This window comes from Artibeus jamaicensis, unplaced genomic scaffold (genome assembly GCF_021234435.1).
Source record: "Artibeus jamaicensis isolate MK-2021 breed Jamaican fruit bat unplaced genomic scaffold, CSHL_Jam_final contig_525, whole genome shotgun sequence".
Taxonomy (NCBI): Eukaryota; Metazoa; Chordata; class Mammalia; order Chiroptera; family Phyllostomidae; genus Artibeus; species Artibeus jamaicensis.
This window is the reverse complement of record NW_026521874.1, coordinates 2996325-3011266: the sequence shown is the minus strand read 5'-3', so window position 1 is coordinate 3011266 and position 14942 is coordinate 2996325. Positions and strand designations below refer to the sequence as shown.

General features: G+C 63.2%; 1 protein-coding gene across 11 annotated transcripts in view; it reads right to left on the bottom strand.

Annotated features, from left to right (window-relative positions):
* PITPNM2 (phosphatidylinositol transfer protein membrane associated 2) overlaps positions 1 to 14942 on the bottom strand; it is a 106281-nt gene that overhangs the window by 4063 nt on the left and 87276 nt on the right. For 7 of the 11 annotated variants that reach the window (XM_053669803.1, XM_053669802.1, XM_053669806.1 and 4 more), the window contains 15 exons: positions 13751 to 13846; positions 11758 to 11862; positions 11530 to 11600; positions 8888 to 9135; positions 8343 to 8532; positions 8093 to 8212; positions 7693 to 7937; positions 7041 to 7219; positions 4459 to 4629; positions 3952 to 4101; positions 2763 to 2927; positions 1895 to 2038; positions 932 to 1080; positions 525 to 641; positions 62 to 178 (listed from right to left, as the gene is read on the bottom strand). In XM_053669803.1, coding sequence (XP_053525778.1) covers positions 62 to 178; positions 525 to 641; positions 932 to 1080; positions 1895 to 2038; positions 2763 to 2927; positions 3952 to 4101; positions 4459 to 4629; positions 7041 to 7219; positions 7693 to 7937; positions 8093 to 8212; positions 8343 to 8532; positions 8888 to 9135; positions 11530 to 11600; positions 11758 to 11862; positions 13751 to 13846 — 2267 coding nt within the window. Of the gene's footprint in view, positions 1 to 61; positions 179 to 524; positions 642 to 931; positions 1081 to 1894; positions 2039 to 2762; positions 2928 to 3951; positions 4102 to 4458; positions 4630 to 7040; positions 7220 to 7692; positions 7938 to 8092; positions 8213 to 8342; positions 8533 to 8887; positions 9136 to 11141; positions 11296 to 11529; positions 11601 to 11757; positions 11863 to 13750; positions 13847 to 14942 lie in introns of those variants that run through there. The other 4 variants (XM_053669810.1, XM_053669809.1, XM_053669811.1 and 1 more) reach the window with 4 other exon arrangements.

The window sequence follows — 14942 nt, the reverse complement described above, 5'->3', positions numbered from 1 at the left end:
GTGTCCCCGGCCTCCCACCGCACGCCCCAGAGGAAGGGGAGTGCCTTCCCCGTGTCCGTACCTTCTCCCCAGTCAGGGTGACCATGTCCAGGGGCCCATACATGAACCGGCCCGTCAGGACCTGCGGGCCGTCCTCGTTGGCCACCGCGTCGTTGATCCGATGGTTGGCCGTCACATTCTGGGAAGACCAGGGGGTGAGGCTGAGTCAGGGTGGGGGATGAAGGGGTGGCCGGGGTCTCTCGGGACTCTGCTCAAGCCTCCTGTGGGCCTGTGGGGTGAGCTGGGCTTAAGGCCAGAAAGCCCATGTTTAAGTGCAGCTCATCCACTGAGCCACGTGGCCTTGGGGAAGTTCGGGAGCCTTGCTGTAGTTCCCTGTCCCTAAATGGGGTAAGAGCCCCAGTGTCATAGACTGAGGGTTAACTAGGACAGCTTGTGACCCAGTTTGCTCATCCGTAACAAGGCGCTTCCCTGAGGACTCCACAGGACGGCAGGCGCGGGCCCCAGGCACCCGGGGGACCCCTCACCCGCAGCTTCACGTGGGTTCTCTTGCGTTGCCACTTCTCTCTGGGCTTCGAGGGGGTGAACACCGAGACCTCCTTGCCGTCGAGCTCCAAGATGCTGGAACTGTCGTGCCTCATGACCTGGGGGGAGGCAGGCAAGGTCAGGCCCTGGGGCAGGCTCCAGCGGGGCCCCAGGTCTCGGAGGGAGAGGCTGGCGCTCTTGGAGATGAAACTAGGAAGCTGTGAGGGTTTGGGGGGCACTGTTCAACCCACTGCAGCCCACCCTCTGGGCCCCCCAAATTCAGATCTGTCCCATGATTGCATTCACCCTGTCTCAGCTTCCTCCACGAGTTCCTCCGTCCTGCTCACTCTTGCCCAGTGGGGTCAGAGGGCGGGGTCTGGGGAAGGGGGCCTGAAGCGGGGGCCCGCACCTGTCTCAGCAGGAAGGACACCACGTCCGTTGACTCCCAGTAGCTGGCGTGGAAGAGGTGAGGCAGGGCCACCGTGGGGAAGGCGGTCAGGGCGTCCGGGCAGTACAGGGCGTAGTCGATCCGCTTCTGGCCCCACCACTTTGCAGCAACTGCCAGGAGGAGCGGCGATGACTGGGCTGGAACCCCAGGGGGTCACCTGGCCCCTCAGGCTGGGCTCAGCCCCCAAAACAAGACCCTCCTCCAACCAGGGACAGGGGAGCAGCCAAAGCGAGAGTCCCTTTGCCAGGCGGGGTGACGGAGGCGTGCAGGCTGAGTGGAGCACCAGCGGCAGGCCAGCAGGTGAGGGTGTGGATTTGAGGGAGAGAGGAAAAGAAGGTCCGAGTGGTGGCAGGACTCGCCGTCACTGTCCCCAGACCTGTCCTTGATCTTGGTGACCCTGCCCTGGACCCCACTGCTGTCCTCTCCTGGACCCCTCTGGGCTCCTGATTTACCCCCAGGCCTCAAGGCTGTGGACCCCAAGGCAAGACCTGCCATCCCCCTCAGCACCTGGGGGCCTGGCGAGGTCGGGCAGGCCTGCCTGTGAATCTGGGTTCCCACCTGGGGCGGGGCGACCACACCAGCCAGAGAGGTGAGGCCTGTCACGTGCCCCTCCGGTGGCCACAGGCAGGAGATGCCCAGACATCTCAGTAGAGGCGGCCTCCTGCCCTCTGCCAGCAGCCCGCCTGACTCACCACCCTCAGTCTCCCCCGCCCCTCATTCCAGCCCCATGGATTCCTCCCAACTCCAGCTGCTCTCGCCTCCTCCCTGATGTCTGTGTGCGCCCAGCCCACCCTAGCTCCTGGAGAGGCCTCGGCAGGTGGGGCAGGTGAGCAGGACCTGGCAGTGAGCAGAGCCTGGAAACAGGAAGTGACCCCAGTGAGAGGAGGGGACAAGTGTGGGTGGAGGCCACGTGATGCCCGGTACCTTCTCCAACGTCCAAGTCAGGCAGGTGGGGGTTCGCCAGCCTGGCCTGGGGGCGGGGACCCGGGGTGAAGGGGGGTGGGGAGGGCAGGGCGAGCAGGGACAGGCGCCTGACGCTGGGGGTGTGGCTGAGCGCAGATGGGGCCTCTGAGAATCAAGAACAAGGGGAAGGCCTCAGTGCCTTCGGCAGGCCAGGACGGACAGACAGACGCTGGGAAGACCACCAGGCCCCTGGGCTTCCTCACAAGGGCCACCTCACCAGCCTTTTCCCAGCTCTGCAGGCAGCCTAAGAACTGGTTGTGCGGACAGGGGCACTGGGCTGGGGCTGGCGTGGGGGACTGAGAAGGGGCGACCCGGGCTCTGCCCAGCTGCAGAACACCTTCTGAGATGGGCAGGAGCCACAGAGCAAGGGCCATTGTGTCCTCTGCCCCCCGGGGTGGCAACAAGGTCTGGCGGCCACAGTGAGACCTCCCCTCTCTAATGCCCTCAGCCACCCATCCAGGCATTTGTCCAAAAACAGCCCCCCACCCTTCTCTCTTAGGGAGGACCCTGTCCCCACTCCGGGCCAAGACCAGGGCTGTTGGCTCCCAGTTTTCTGAGATGGTGGACTTTGTCCCCCTTCTTAGCGTTAGGGCCACCCCTTCTAACACTCCTTCCCTCCAGAGTCTTCTGTAGTCGCCTGGGGCTGGATCACTCTCCACTGTGGGGCGTCCTGGGCACTGTGAGCTGTTGGGCAGCATCCCCGGTCTCTCCCCATCATCGGATGCAAGCAGCGCCCCCTCCCCTGCTGTGTTCTGACTGGTCCCTGGCGGGGCACACTGCCCCCTGCAGGACAGAGGGGAGGGTGCTGGAGAGCAGGACAGGCACTCACTCTGGGCGATGCTGGACGCTGTGTAACTCTCAGCCATGCCGGACACCTGGCTAGCAATGCTGATCTCGCTGGCCCGGCGGAAACCTCGGGTGGCGGGGGCTGCACCAGGAGAGGAGGGCGCCGTGTGCTCTTGGAAGACCGTGTTATGGGTCTGGAGTGCCTCCGCTGCAGGTGGACAGGGACCAGAGACCTGGGGTTAGAGAGGCCCCACCTTACCCAGCCCTCCCAGCCCCTGAGCAGTGTGAGCAGAAGGGTCCAGCATGCGCCTGGGCTGGGGGTCCCGAGGGGCAACTGGGCCAGGCGTGGCTGACAACCCTCGCTGCAGATGAGCAGGGCCAGCTGTGAGTACGGGCCCAAGCGAGCTGGGGCTGAGAGTGCAGGGCAGAGCCAAGGCTGAGAGAAAGGAGGGCGGGGCAGGGTGGACAGAGGACCAACACGGACACAGCAGGCGAGGAGGCAGGCGGCTGGCCCCACATCCCTGTAGGGGCCCCCTTCTCACCCCACACACAGCTCCTGATCTGCCCTAGTCTGGCCATTTGGGCCTCCAGGGTCTGGCCCAGTCTCACCCACAGCCAGGGACAGTGGGACTTGAGAGGCCTCAACCACAAGGGCCTAAGTCGGCTTCCCAGGGATGCCCTCACTGAGGCCTCACATGCGTCCCTCACCGGCCACACTGACCAAGGCAGGGGCTGAAGGCAGGGCAGGGAGAGGATAAGGGACTCAGCTATAGGACCCACGGCGGGATGGGGCGCAGGAGGTGCCTGGGCCTCCTCAGGGAGGGAAGGAGGTGGGACCTGGAGATGCGAGCCCTCACCAGGACTGAGGCTTCTCCTGGCGGAACAGGGGAGCCCCGTGGGCTCACCCATCTCCTGGAGGCCCCTGTCAGCCTCGTAGTGGACCAGCACCTTTGCTAGGGGACCCTGGATATCTGCTCCCCTCTCAGGGCTCAGCGGCTCCCTTCGCTTTGGGTCCTCTCCGGCTCTGCCCCAGTGCACAGAGAGGCACCAGGACCTGTTCCCCAGCTTGGATCCTGCCTGGTCTCCCTTCCTCCCCACTTCATCCCACAAACTCCTAGGGGCCAGAAGCACGGGGTGGGGGTCGGGAGGGGGGTTGGAGGGGAGGAGAGGTCCCTGAGGACCAGTGCTTAGCCTGTGAAGCAGGTGCCACCACGAGCAGGGGGTTTACACACACTCAGCACAGCCCGGGCTGGGGCTGGGCCCATCTTGCCAGGTGAGCGCGGGAACTGGGATACTGGTTTCCAGGAAGCCATCCCCGGGAGGGAGAGGGGCCAGGGGGCCGCCCTCCAGGACCAGCTCGGGGTTTCTCTGCACGGTCTCGACTGAAGGCAGACGGGGAGAGAACAGAGAGGACAAGAACAGACACTCGTGTGGACCGTCCAGACAGGCTCCAACACAAGACACGCGGGCTCTTCGAGGACCAGGACATGACGACACACTGGGACACACGCTGGGGTGGGTGGGATGGGGCTGTTCCCAGCGAGGGCGGAGAAGGGACTTCGGGCAGCCCTCACGCTGCCTCCCTGCCCAGGGAGGATACTCTGCGGCCTCCCATCCTGCGCCCCCATGTCTGGATTGGGCACCAGGGGGCCCAGCACAGGGCTCCTTGGGTTCTCAGCTCTGCCCCCGGGGGCACCGCGGAGGTAGCCTGGTCCCCTGGCGTGGCACGCGGCTCTCACCCAGCAGCGTGGAGCAGCCGTCGCCCAGAGGGTAGCGCTGGTAGCGGGGGATGCTCAAAGGCGGCAGGGCGTGGAATCGCCGTTCCAGCAGAGGCTCCAGGCGTGAGGCTGACGGGTCCGCGGGGTGGAACAGATTGTAGACTTGCTGGCAGGCCGGCCGCAGCTGGAAAACTGGGGCCGGGGAGGGGGCGGAGTCACGGAGGCCGCAGCTAGCTCCGCCCAGGGGCGGGGCGGGGCGGTGGGCGGGTATTATGCAAAGCTCGGAAGTATGTGTCTATCAATTTGGGTTGGGATCTGTTGGAGCTAATGCCCCTTTATTAACCGTTCTTTTTTTTTTTAATTAAAAGTTATAATGACTGTTGTATAAAAAAATTTTTCAAAGTACACGAGTATATGCTGAAAGGCAAATGGAAGGCTGCCTTCCGCCTCCAAGTCCCGCGGCTGGAGGCCCACGTGCAGCTAGAAGAGGCTCTTACGCGTGCGCAGCGGGGCAGGAGCCCGCCTGCTGGGGGTTGGAAAGGTCTCCTCCGCTGTCAGAATGCGCTGCTGGCTATTCCAGCTACTTCACGTGAAAGTAAGACAGGTATCCCCCGCTTTTCAAAAGGTCACGTTCTGCCAGTTTGCTATTTACGAAAGACCTCTGTTAATAGATGCGCTTCGACTTATGATGAGCTTAGGTCCCAATAAACCCACTGCCAGTTTAAAATACGGTTAAGTCGAAAATGCATTCGATACATGTTAGCAATGGAACACCAGAGCTTTGCCTAGCCCGCTCTGCTCATGCCCAGAATACTTATACGCTGGCCTAGGGTGGGACAAAATCATCTTCACAAAGCCTACTTTATAACGGCCGGCCCCACGAGAGAGTATTGTATAGCACGTACCGCTAGCCTGGGGAAAGAAAGGATCAGATTCCAAATCGGCAGTGCAGTTTCTACGAAACGCGTTATTGCTTTTGCACCCTCGTAAAGTTGAAAAATTGAAAGTCGCACAGAAGTTGGGGACTGCCTGTACCTATTCCCACTAACTAAAAGAAATTCAAGGAGCACTTTAGCTTTTACAAAGAAAAGCGACATTAGCCCTGGCTGGTGTAGCTCAGTGGATTGAGCGTGGGCGTGTGAACCAAAGGATTGAGGTTTGATTCCCAGTCAGGGCACGTGCCTGGGTTGCAGGCCAGTTCCCAGCAGGGGACCCATGAGAGGCAACCATACACGTTTCTCTCCTTCTTTCCTCCCCTTCCCTTCTAAAGATAAATAAATAAATAAAAATCTAAAAAAAGCAAAGCGAAATCAGTGCTCAGCGTTTATTCTGCGCAGCGGTGGTAGAGGCAGCGTCCTGGCCCCGCCAAGCTTCTTCCCGGAAACCACACTCAGCGGCTGGGCGCCCAGCTGCTGGAGCGCTGAGCTCTGTCTGACATCTGGGCTCAATCCATTTATTTCGGCAGCTGTGATGCTATCAGAAAAGCCTGAGAGAGCTCCTAAGAATGTTACACATATTATAAAAAAGATGGGCGGGATGAGGCATATTTGGTATGACTTGGTGGGTTATTTTGGGGGCCTGCGGGTTCTCAAAAAATTCCCCTATACATGAATGGTGGGGGAACCCATATGAACTGGCAGTAATGTCTCACTCTTAAAACACACACACGAATGGGAACTTGTGCTATACTTTTTGAACTTTGCTTTTTTTTCCATCTCATGCACAAAATGCTGGAGTCATTCATATCATCACATGCAGTTCTGCCCCGTTCTTTTTAATCTGTTTTTTTTTTAAGACTTCATTTATTTATCTTTAGAGGGGAAGGGAAGGAGAGAGGGAGAGAAACATCAATGTATGGTTGCCTTTTGTGCATCCCCTGCTGGGAACTGGCCTGCAGGGAACCGGCCTGCAACCCAGGCATGTGCCCTGACTGGGAATCGAACTGCGATTGTCTGGTTCGGAGGCCTGCACTCAATCCACTGAGCTACACCAGCCAGGGCTATGCCTCGTTCTTTTTAACGTAACATTCCGGTCTCTGTCTTCCTGTACTTGTACGTAACCCCTTGGCTACCGGCTCCTGAGCAAGTGTCTAAACCCCTCTGAGCCTTAGTGTCCCCCTCTGTAACCTGGGCCCTGCGGGGTGAGGGTGGCAGGGCCGCCCTGGCCGATCCTGGGGGCACCCGGCAGGGCCACTCCGACAGGCTGCTCAGCCCGCGTGTCTCGGCTCTGTGTCCACTATGAGGAGGGTCCCTGGAGCAGCGAGGCTGCGGCACCTCTGGGGCTGGAAGGCCACCACACCTAGAAGGCTTTGGAGGTGACTGACTTCCTTTTCCTCCCCTTTGGGAAGACCCTGGGTCCGAGAGACTGAGTGTCTCCCCGTTTGACCCTGAAAGGGTCCCCATCCTCTCTGGGCCTTGGCTTCCCAAGGTGCCTTAGAGATGAAATGAAACAGCAGGTGTTGGGGGACAGGAGCCAGGGACGGGGCTGCTGCAGCAGGAGCAAGGGACAGGGAGGGGCCCCTAGTGAGGAGGACAAAACAGTCTGAGGCAGGAAGGGATCTGGGACACGACCATGGCCGCGTGACAGGGGTCCAGGGCTCTCACCGTCCAGGGTGGGGATGACAGTCTTCCTCAAGGCCAGGACCAGCCCCAGGGGGCACCCGAAGAGGAAGAGGTCGGCGATTTCAAAGTCGAACTTGCCCAGGGCCCCTGTGCTGTCCAGCATGGCGGAGCTGCTGGGTCGGCGGGAGCAGGGCTCGCTCCTCAGCACGCTCGCATGGAGGCTGCAGAGAGGGGGCGCGCCAGGTCACCCCGGGGCCCTCCTCGGGGCTGGCCGGCCCTCGGCTCCGGAAGGAGGCCTCTCAGGGGTCTTCCGGCCCAGAGAGGCTGGACCCCCACATGGCCTTTCAGGTGGGTGCGGCTGCCCAGGGCCTGCTGGGGCCCCCCAGGGACCGAGGGTCCCGACCTCTCTAGGAGCCCAATGCCTTAGGGACAGCCCTGACAGGGCCCGTGCTGTCCCTGGTCAGTTCCGCCCCCGACAGTCTGTTCCCTGTGCTTTAAGGTGGCCCTCAGCACGGACAGGGCCACAGCGGTTCCTTTACAAACCGCTTTCTCCTGGTGGAAGAGCTGTGGGCCCGGCGTGGGCTCGAGGGCCTGCAGGCCCCTCTCGTTGGCCGTCCCTCCCTCTAAAAGGCCCGGTCCTCCCCTGGCAGCGGGCCTCGTAGTCGGACCCCAGTCCCCTGCCAGCCCCACCCACCTGGACAGGAAGGCCTGGTGCTGCTGGATGGTGTCCAGCTCGTAGGTGGACGTGTCGCTCCTCTTTCGGGGCAGCTGCCTCTTGGGGTCCTCGGTGCCGTTGCTACGGGGGATGTCGATGTTGCTGCGGCTCAGGTGCCTGCTGCTCTCCAAGCTGCTGCCGCCACTGCCGCCGCTGCCGCCGCCGCCGCCGCCACCGCCATGCGACGGGTTTACCAGGCCGCCCGGGGACAGCAGGTCAGCGTCCTGGAACAGCCCCGTGCAGGCTCACTGCCAGGGGGCTCCCCCGACTCCGGGCCCGCTGGCCACTGTCCAGCCAGCCTCTCACCCTGCCCGTCCCTGTCCCCACTGCCTGCCCCCCGGCCCACCGGCCAGGCACCGACAGCCTTTGTTCCTGGTACCTGCACGCTGGCCACGCTGCCCCTGCGGCTGCTGCTCCGGCTCTCAGACGCCGGCTGGCTGCTGCAGCACAAGGCGTCGAAGGCCAGGATGCCCCCGACGCAGTCCCCGACCAGGCAGACCTGGGGAGAGAGGCCCTGGGGCCTGAGCGCTGCGCGGGGGCGCCGCGCCCCCCTGCCACAGCCGGGCTGGGCACGCAGCAGGCCCGCCCTCAGGGCTTTCTGCCTTCCCTTCCCCCAGCCCAGGACTCACCTGGCCGTTGAAGGTCACTCCCTCCTGGGACTTGATGAAGTCCCCGTAGGCGAGGTTGGCCCGCTGGATCACCGTGGCAACCGCCTCCTGGTACTGCGGTGAGGAGGTGGCCAGCAGGGGCAGGGCGGCCAGCGGGATGTGGTCCTGGCTGCTGGACAGACAGCCTTCGTCGTGGCTGTAGGGGCTGAGGCTGGGGGAGTGGGCCGGGTCAGGAGAGCGCAGGGGCCTCAGGTCAGCACCCTGCCACCCAGGGGTCTCAGCTGTGAGTTGGCACACCCAGTGGGGACAGTCCCAGGCCAGTCTCTGGGCAGGTGTGGGAACAGAGCTGGGCAATTCGGCTCGGCGTCTCGGACGCACATTGGAGAAACTGAGGCTCAGGCTTGGGTCCCACCCCTCCTGCCTTCGTGCCCAGCCGTCTGCACAGGCTTTGCCCTCTCTTGAGCCGAACAGGCTGGGTGGTGGGTCTGGATGCCCAGACAGGGGCTCCGGTTCAGGGGGCGGCACGTGGCCCCCGGGGCGGCCACAGAGCAGAGCAGAGCACTCACTTGGAGACCAGGGCGAAGGCGTCGGAGCAGACGGGCGGGCAGGGCACCAGGCGGAGGGCGAGGCGGCCCAGGGCGCTGGGGTAGTGCACGCGCATGACGGTGTCGAACACGGTGGCGATGGTGTTGGCGTCGCCCTGCTTGGAGCCGGGGTCCCCGGCGCCCGTGTCCAGGATGGTGCCTCCGTGCAGCAGCAGCAGCAGCACGTGGACCTTGGAGGGCGGCGTGGCCAGCGGCGGGCTGACCTCGTCCTGTGCGGGCGGAGGGCGGGGGCGGATGTCAGTCCCCCGGAAGCTCAGCTCCGGGCCTGGGCCCCGTCACCCTGGGGAGGCCAAGCCACTTTCCCTGCTCCCGTCTGCCAGTGTGACTGTGATGCAGAGGACATGCCGGGGACTCCAGTCCCCCAAGAGCACACACTCCACCTCTGTTGGGGGGCCCAGGCAGGCAGAGACTCAGCCGGCCCAGGCTGCGGGGTCTCAGTCCCAGCAGGCAGGGTGACAGCCAACTCAGAGTCACGGGGTCACTTACGAGCGGCTGATCTCAGGGCCTCGGCCCGGCCAGCTAGGAGCTCCCTCTCCCTCCATCTACCTGGGGCCTCCCTCCGGGCCCTGGCCCCCGGCCCCCAGCCCTTCCATTCCTGGACTCTCAGCAGCCCCTCGTTTGCAGGGGTGAGGACACCTTCCTGCTCTCAGGCCGCGTGTGACGTCAAAGTGAGACCTGCGGCTGCACATAGCCACACGAGGAGCCATCCCACTTAGAGGGGAAACGGTGGCGGCTTGGGGGGCCCAGGGACTTGTCTAGTGTCACAAGGTACTTCAGTGCCAAGCCGGACGGGGACCCAGGGCTCCTGCCATCCCAGCCTGGGGCTCCATCCCCAGGGAATGTCCCCTGCCCGCGGCTGCCGGTGTGGGACGGGGTGGGGAAGAGGGGGGGCCGGGCCCAGGAGGGGCTGTTGGTGAGCACTCGCTGTGCCTGTGTTATGTCAGGGGACGCGGGGGAAGGGAATTGAATTGAGAGGGGTTTGTCCCCAAGAGACCAGGGAGGCAGACCAAGGAGCTGAAGCCAACTGGGGCGCCCACGTGAAGCAGGACGTGGGGCAACAGCGCGACCCGAGTGTCCACACGGAGGCGGGAAGAGGGGTGGTCAGCACAGGCACCGGGCCCAGGTGCTGGTGAGGCAGAGGGCTCCGGGCAGGTGGGGACGGACGAGGGTGGGCGGCCTCGTCCCCGAGCGGGGCCTGGTCACCGACCAGCCATGCATGGGCCATGCAGAGTTTGGGGAGAGTCACCTGTCCCCACACAAGGTCTGCCCTCCTGCTGGGCGGCAGGGCAGGAAAGAACTCACAGCCCAGAGCAGGGCGAGACCACCGGCTGCCCAGACCACAGCCCCAGACGGGACCACCCCGGGGCCCTGGGCTCTAAGGCCCGGCTAGTGACTTATGGAGGAAATGTCGGTGGCAGCCTCCCGGTCACCCAGACAAGGAAGCAGAGTCCAGGTGCACAGCCGTGGGACTGCACGGGCCGGGGCAGTTGGGGGACTGAGGGCCTCCTGCCTGTGCCTCTCTGCTGGGACTGTTCAGGGACCTTTGAGGCGAGGCCAGTTCGAGACCCATCTTCCCCCACTTCCACCCACTCTCTACGGGGCACGCCCTACCAGAGACGTGAGCCTGTGGGGACAGAGCTCACAGCACAGGGGGCCACGGGCCCTGAAAAGCCAGGGCACCCATTAGTGTCCCTGCCAAGCCGCCCCCTCCATGGGGCCGGGAGCGGGGGTTCTGCTTTGGGGGTTTCTGCCGGCAAGAGGATCTGCCTGCGGGTGGCGGGGCCAGAACGGCGCTGGGTCGGACGCACACCCTCGGCAGATCCGGAGCGAGCCCCATCTGCCCCTCCCGGGGGCCGTCAGAGCTGTGTGCCACGTGGGCGGGCTGGGGGCTCCGTCTGCTTTAACCGGCACTGGAAATTGACACCCCAGCCACACTTCCAGCAAAGCCGGATGGAACTCAGACCTCGAAGCAGAAAACCCCCAAAGGGGGGGAGGGCAGTGTGGAAGCTCCTTCCCCAACCCCGTCCGAACTCCCCAGGGGCCCCGAGTCCCCAGAGGCCTTCTGCACCTTGGGCAGCTCGAGGCCGGAGCAGTGCAGTGACCGCAGCATGGGCTGGCCCCTGGCCCCAGCGCAGACAGCTCTGACCACCACAGGTGGAGGAGGAGGAGGAGGGGCGTGAGCTCCGAGCAAAGAACCCCCAAGGCAGACACAGGCTCTGGCCAACACAGCTTTATTGGGCCCCGGGAGCCCCGCCTGCCCCCAGGGGGTATCACTTCTGCCTGAAAGGCTTCCGCTTCCTCCCCTTGAGAGCCTTTATCTTCAGGGACTGCAGGAAGACGGGGAGCAGGGTGAAGATCTTACGTTTGGTCTGGAATTTACAAGTTTCTCATTTTACTTCCCACGGGTGGCGGTGCCCACCGTCCCTGGGGGTTCTCAGGGGCGTCCGAGGGGGTGGGGGTCCCAGGCCGGTGTAGATGGGAGTGAGGCAGTGGGTGCCAACGCCTCCGTCGCCCCACGGGACCGTCCTCTGAGCCCCTCCGCCTCCCCGGAGGCCCCGGGGGGCAGCGGCAGTGCAGCCCCCGCCCCTGCCCCCCACACCCACCTCCATGATGTTCAGCCGCTCCACACTGGAGGCCACCCTGAATTCGGGGGCGCTCTGGCGGTACAGGCCGTCTGTAACACAGAAGCGGGGGGCCCGTGAGCCGGGGGGCCACCGGACAGGTTGTGCTGGTAGTAAGTGGGGCCCAGGGTGCCCCTCACTCCCGGCACCGGGCAGGCGCTGGGCCCCCCGCGGCTGCCCCCCAGGCCCTGCAGCACCCCGGACGGTTACCCTGCGTGTCCTCCGGCTCGGGGCCCTCGATTTTGTCCATGAGGTCGTTACTGCTCCACTTGCTGATGTCCTTGGGGAACATTTCCTCCGAGTCGGACAGGTCCTCTGGGGGAGGGGGCAACAGGGGCTTCAGCAGGCTGTCCAGGAACAGGGGCGGGGGGCCTGCTCCGGGTGCCGGGGCGTGGGAAGGGCGGCTCTGGTCTCTCCCTTCCTTCACAGGAGGACGCACCCCGGCACCCCCACGGGGCTCCTGCCCGACCTTTTCTAGAAAACTGGTGACGTGCACACAACATAACGTTCACCACTGAAGCCGTTTTAAAGTCCACCGAGTGCCTCCCCAGGGCTGTGCGCCCGCACGCACCTCGGTCTGGTTCCGGGTCATTTTCGTCCCCCAGACGGAAACCCTGCCCCACGGGCAGTTGCACCCACCCCCCTCCCGCAGCCCCGGCACCCCTGTCTCTCTGGATTTGCCTGTTCTGGGCATTTTACACAGAGGGGCCCCGTACGGCATGTGGGCTTTGATAACCTGGCCGCCTTCCCTCGGTTTTTCGGGGTTCGCCCACACTTTATGCCTGACCCCTCCCATGGCACTGCTGGAAGGGCGGAACACGTGTTGCTTCTCCTCACGTCAGCTTCTGTAACTGGCTGTTTCTCTCTCTCTTTTTTCCCCCCCAGTCCTTACTCCAGGACATGCTCACTGATTTGAGTGAGAGAGAGAGAGGAAAGGAGGGACAGAAATGTCAACGTGACCGAGAAATACCTATCAGTCGCCCCAACCAGGGACTGAACACACAGCCTAGGCACGTGCCCTGACCAGGGATCGAACCCTCGACCTTTCGGTTCACGGGACGACACTCCCACGAACTGGGCCCCACCGGCCAGGGCCGGACTGTTTTCAGCGTCCACAAAACCCCCGTGGTGAGAAGCGCTGCTGTGGGCGGCCCCGTCCCCGATTCTGCTTTTCTGAGTACAGCCACCATGACTGCCAGGTCGGGGGCAGCCGTCCAGGCCCTGGTGTGTGTGTGGTCCCTCCTCCAGCCAAGTGACAGTCACAGGGCCATTGTCCCCAGGATGCTGGCAGCCCCTGGCTTTGCTGCCTTGTCTTGTGCCCGGCTTTTCCTAAAGTCTCTATGTGACAAGGGCACCTCCCTCACACCAGGATGCAGCCAGCAGGGGCTCGGCCTCTGGGCCTGGCCGGCGGGGGGAAAGGGTGGGATGCCCCAAACGTCCTTCCCCACCCTCAGGGAGGCCTCAGGTACAGAGGCCGGCTCAGGAACCCCCTGTCACTTGTTGGAGGTCCCCAAGCCCCAAGCCCCAAGCCAAACCAGGCACTTGGCTTTTGCCTGGACGCCGACCCCCCAAGCTCTCTCCCTGGAGGGCAGGCCAGCTGACTGAGGGGCCAGGAAGGTGCCGCCGCTGCCCAGCCGTGTGCCTGCAGGCGAGTCCCTGTCCCTCACTGAGCCGGTGTCCCGCTGCAGCCTGCAAACCGGACCCCACTCCTGGACCTGTCTGCAGGCTCCTCACAGGTTCTGTGCGCTCATCCCCCGGCTTCAAGGCGCTGCCCGCTCACTGTGCCCATTTTGGGAAATATGGGGGGCACTTCGCGTATTTTCTGCTTGTTCCCACTTTCCTGAAGTTTTTATGTCAGACGTGTATTACCTTAACCGAGGGGGAAGACTAAGGTAATTGAAATAAAAAATTTCGGAAAATTATGAGGAGTTACACTTTTATGAAGCTTCCTGTGGAAATAAAGTCACGCCTGGACAAACAGCCCCCGGACCGTAAACCCACCTCTGGGGGCTCCAGGGAACGGCCGCACCTGCCAGGCCCCGTGGACACCGGACGTGGAGCCGCGGTTCACCCGGGGCTCCTGGGGACGCCACCGCCCTCCTGCTGTCCTCCACGCCGCGCTGTTCACCCGCACTCCCCGGGGGTGACTGCCACTTCGGTCCACTCCCCACCCCTCCCAGGAGGGCGCCCGGAGCCCGCCTACCGTGAGCGTCGAAGAACTCGTCGTCAGAGCTCTCGTCCGAGTCCCGAGCGATGCTCTGCATCCTCCATTCTGAGATGCTGTGGCGGGAAGGGCTGGCTGGAAGGCAAAACCCGCACTGACGGACCACCCGGCGGGGTGGGGGGCAGCGGACGGAGGACAGGCCCCAGTGAGGCTGCCCGAGTGGGCCAGGAGGCCTCGGGAGAGGGTGACTCGCAGAGAAAGGAGGGGTGGAGTGGCTCTAACTTGTCCCCAGGGAAGCTCCCGGGACTTTCAACATGGTCCCCTCCCAGCCCACCTGCCACGATGTCATCATGTCCCGGGGAGGACGTGGCGGGGGCAGGGGACCGGGTGTCAGGTGTTGAAACCAAAAAAATAGGGAATAAAATAGGGACTGCCTTAAAGAGACTTGGCCTGGAGGAGCAAGGAACTTACAGCAAAAACCACAAGGAAGTTAAGAAAGAACACAGGGAGTGGAGAAGGCAGAACTACAAAACCAATGGGGCTGAACAAGGAGAGGACCACCTGTTCAAGTGTCTAGGTTAAAATTTTTCCATTACTCAAAACCCGGAAAGCTTAGGTCATGCTTGCTTGCTCGTGCCACCCGAGTAGCCAGTAGCTGACAGCCACATTTGCTTCTATACAATGCTTGCTTGCTCGCGTCTATAAAAAGTCTTAGCTGTAAGCGTTTAGCGCGGCTCTCGTTTGCAGCTCTTATGAGCACCGTGTCTCTGGACACTCTGAGGGTCCGCTCCTGCGCAGGTTAAAACTTTGGCCAATAAAGTTTCTTACAATTTGTCTCTTGTGTTGGTGGATGCAACATCAGGCTCACAAGCCTGGGTCCACCTCGGTGTCTCTGACCTGGGCCAGCCCGCGGGCCAGCTCCTTGAGTTCTCCTGCGGCAGAGCCCAGAGGTGGGGACCCAGGGCTGCGGCAGGGGGTGCATGACATGAAGGCTGTGCGTGCGTGTACTCCCACAGACACCGTCAGCCCAGGGACAGACACGCGGGCATGGGGGAAGCTGGGTTTGCAGAGCGGACCCCTGACATTACAGAAGATGCCTCGTTTTTCACAGCAGCCAGGGACACTCACAGAAGTCCCCTCAAGAAAGGCGTGTCCAGGATCTGAGGCCTTCAGGCCCCCTTAGGAGCAGAGATGCCCCCTCCTTGGTGTCCTTGGTGTGGCCCACCCAGCA